Here is a 3,109-nt window from a genome sequence, read left to right on the forward strand (position 1 = left end):
ACGTCATGGTAACTGCCATTTATATGGGGGCCCATTTGTACCAATTATATGGGGCATGATATTGTTAACTAATGTTGGGGATTTGAATTCCTAGAAAACATGCTTTCTGCCACTTAACTATTCATCAATAGGAGATCACGTGCGAGGAGTAATAATTTGATGAGGACAAAGCAAGGGTAAATTTGTCGTTTGGCACCATTTGACTTCAAATGAAATGATAAAATAAGGCTTGGGCCCCACTTGGATGTGATGGGAAGAATGCATCTTTCAAATTAATGGCTAACAAAGAGGGGCTTAATTTTATAATATTATTATTAATATTGAGTTATCTAATTTTTGTATAAACAAAATTTAAATCACGGTAACTTCCACAATATGAAAATTTCCCCATGTTTTTCTATGACCCGCCTCAAGGTCAGATGGGCTTAAATGTTGAATGCATTATTGTTTTAAATTTCCTGCAATTATTGTGATCTATTTGGCTAGTTTGCACAAATTTACAGTCTATATTGTCAAGTTCTGAACATCCCATTCATGAATGTGTATTCAGCCCGATCCACTTTAACACCAAAGAAAAGTGGCAGTGAAGCAAGCTCAAAGTTCGAACTCCAATAGGTAAGTCAAAGTGTAGCTTCGTTTAAGCTCAACTTAAGAATATAATTTCAAGTTACAACAATCTTCTACTTAAAATGGGGAAAAGTTTAAATATTTCTGTTTTCTTGAGCGTTGTAATCACAATGTTAACGTGAAGTGGAGAGATTTGTAAGGATCAAGGACGACATCAACGTGGGCCCTTGAAGCTTGAGAAGAATTATTAATTATATCATAATTTGTGAAAAACATCCTGACTACAACAAATGATTCATCAAGGAAAGCTCCCTGTAAATCTGAAGCAAATGAGCACAAAAAGACTATCAGTACATCTTCTGCAGCTTGTTCTCTTCTATTTGTTGATCTTCTTCAAATTATTGGATTCAGCAACATCTGCAAATGGAGTATTATCATCATCGCCAGAAGAAGAAGAAGAAATAGAAGCAGCAATTGGATATGGCTACAGCATTCAATCTGTGATCGGCGATTCATCCGGGAAGACGTTGACTGCTCATCTTCAGCTCATCCAAAATTCCTCGATACTCGGACTTGATATTCAATTCCTCACCCTCACTGCCAGGTAAATAAACTTCTTTATCTCAGTTATTCAACGTCAATTTCTTCACTTCTAAAATCGATATTTAATTCAAGGAGGAGTTCATTCGATGTGAATAGATTAGATTATTACTTTTCTTACAAGTCAAATTATTTATATCTATGAAACCACTTATTAGAGTATGCCAATAACCTTCGATATCATAAAGCATTAACATGAGATTTGAGAATGTTTATTAAGCTTAAAAGTAGTCAAATTTAAGTAAATTTTTATTATCAAGTTTGAGTAATAAAAGGTTATTTGACTAAGTTTTTATAAAAAATTTAACAAATTTTGATAAAAATAGATAAAACGTGTAATTGAAAAGTTAATAAAAATTATGAATCCATCAAATATGCAGCAGAATTGAAGTTTGATCAGTTTAGTTAATAAAATTTTATCAAACACTCTGGAAATTACTTTAGTTAACTATTTTTTAAAATTTAAGTAAATGAAAATAATTTATTTATTTACTATTGCTCTTTGATTTGCCTACAGCTTCGAAACGAAAGATCGTTTAAGAATCAGAATTACGGATGCCGACAGTCCAAGATGGGAAATCCCACAACAAATCCTCCCCCGCCAATCTCAATCCCCACTCCGACGTTCCCTCGTGGGAAACCACCCTTCACCACCTCAAAACCACCGCCTTTTCCTCTCAGACCCCACCTCGGACCTCACTTTCACCCTCCAGAATACTGCCCCATTTGGTTTCACCGTCAGCCGCATCTCCTCTGGCGATACCCTCTTCAACACCACCCCAGTAAACCATCGACCCAGCACATACCTCATCTTCAAAGACCAGTATCTGCAACTCTCCTCCGCATTGCCGCCCCACACCTCAAATCTTTATGGCATTGGGGAGCACACAAAGAGCTCGTTCAGGCTTCAGCATAACCAGACTCTTACCCTGTGGAATGCCGACATTGCCAGTGCCAAGATTGATCTCAACTTGTATGGATCTCACCCTTTCTATATGGACGTTCGGTCCCCTGGTGGGATCACTCATGGAGTTTTGCTGCTCAATAGTAATGGCATGGATGTTGTGTACACTGGGGATAGGATTACCTACAAGGTGATTGGTGGAATGCTTGACTTATACTTCTTCTCTGGGCCGGGCCCAGAAATGGTTATGGAACAGTACACGGACCTTATCGGCCGCCCTGCACCTATGCCTTATTGGTCATTTGGTATGTGTGATAGTATCCGAGACTAATATATTACAACTGCTATTTTTGTTCCCCTTCTAGGGATCAGGAATCAGGGTGTTTGGTATTATTTCGTTTCAGGGTCAGGAATTAGTCCATACTGTATTATTTGAAGATGATGTGATTTTAGATTGCAAAGTTGGCAATTGTTTCCAGATCTAATGTCTCATGATTGAATAGAAAGCTATGCAACTGATATTTAGTCGATTCAAGAATGCCAGCTAGAACTTGTGAAAAGTATATATATATATATATATGTCGTTTTTCTGCTAAAACACTAGTCCTTAGAACATTAGCCATCTAAGAGGAAAATATACCCTCTCAAAGAAGTACATGAAATTTGCTAACAATTACAATATCTAGCTTACTCATTTAAAATAATTGTATTTTTTCTCAAATTTTTCGTTTTTGGAAAGTCATGGGATTCAGGTTATGGGGTTGCTTCTGGCCATCACAATGCATCAATTTATAAGCTTCGCTTTTCGGGGTTTGATCATTTTATCATTATTGTACTTGGTCACGAGCCTCCAATTTCTATAATCTGCTTCCAAGTGTGACTTGAGCTCTCTCATAAGGTTCTTAAGAAAAGTTTTGCCTTTCTTCATTTCTAGGATTTCATCAGTGCCGCTATGGTTACGAAGATGTCTATGACCTTGAGAATGTGGTAGCTGGTTATTCAGAAGCTAGAATTCCTCTAGAAGTTATGTGGACAGAT

At 37.0% G+C, this 3,109-nt stretch overlaps 1 protein-coding gene across 1 annotated transcript in view; it reads left to right on the forward strand.

Annotated features, from left to right (window-relative positions):
* Positions 1–838: 838 nt before the first annotated feature.
* The window catches only part of LOC111380184 (alpha-glucosidase-like), an 8,653-nt gene continuing 6,382 nt past the window's right edge, over positions 839–3,109 (forward strand). The window contains exons 1-3 of the mRNA XM_023003674.1: positions 839–1,171; positions 1,685–2,376; positions 3,006–3,107. Coding sequence (XP_022859442.1) covers positions 858–1,171; positions 1,685–2,376; positions 3,006–3,107 — 1,108 coding nt within the window. The 5' untranslated portion in view covers positions 839–857. The remainder of the gene's footprint in view (positions 1,172–1,684; positions 2,377–3,005; positions 3,108–3,109) is intronic.

The sequence above is a fragment of the Olea europaea genome, unplaced genomic scaffold (assembly GCF_002742605.1).
Source record: "Olea europaea var. sylvestris unplaced genomic scaffold, O_europaea_v1 scaffold2103, whole genome shotgun sequence".
Taxonomy (NCBI): domain Eukaryota; kingdom Viridiplantae; phylum Streptophyta; class Magnoliopsida; order Lamiales; family Oleaceae; genus Olea; species Olea europaea.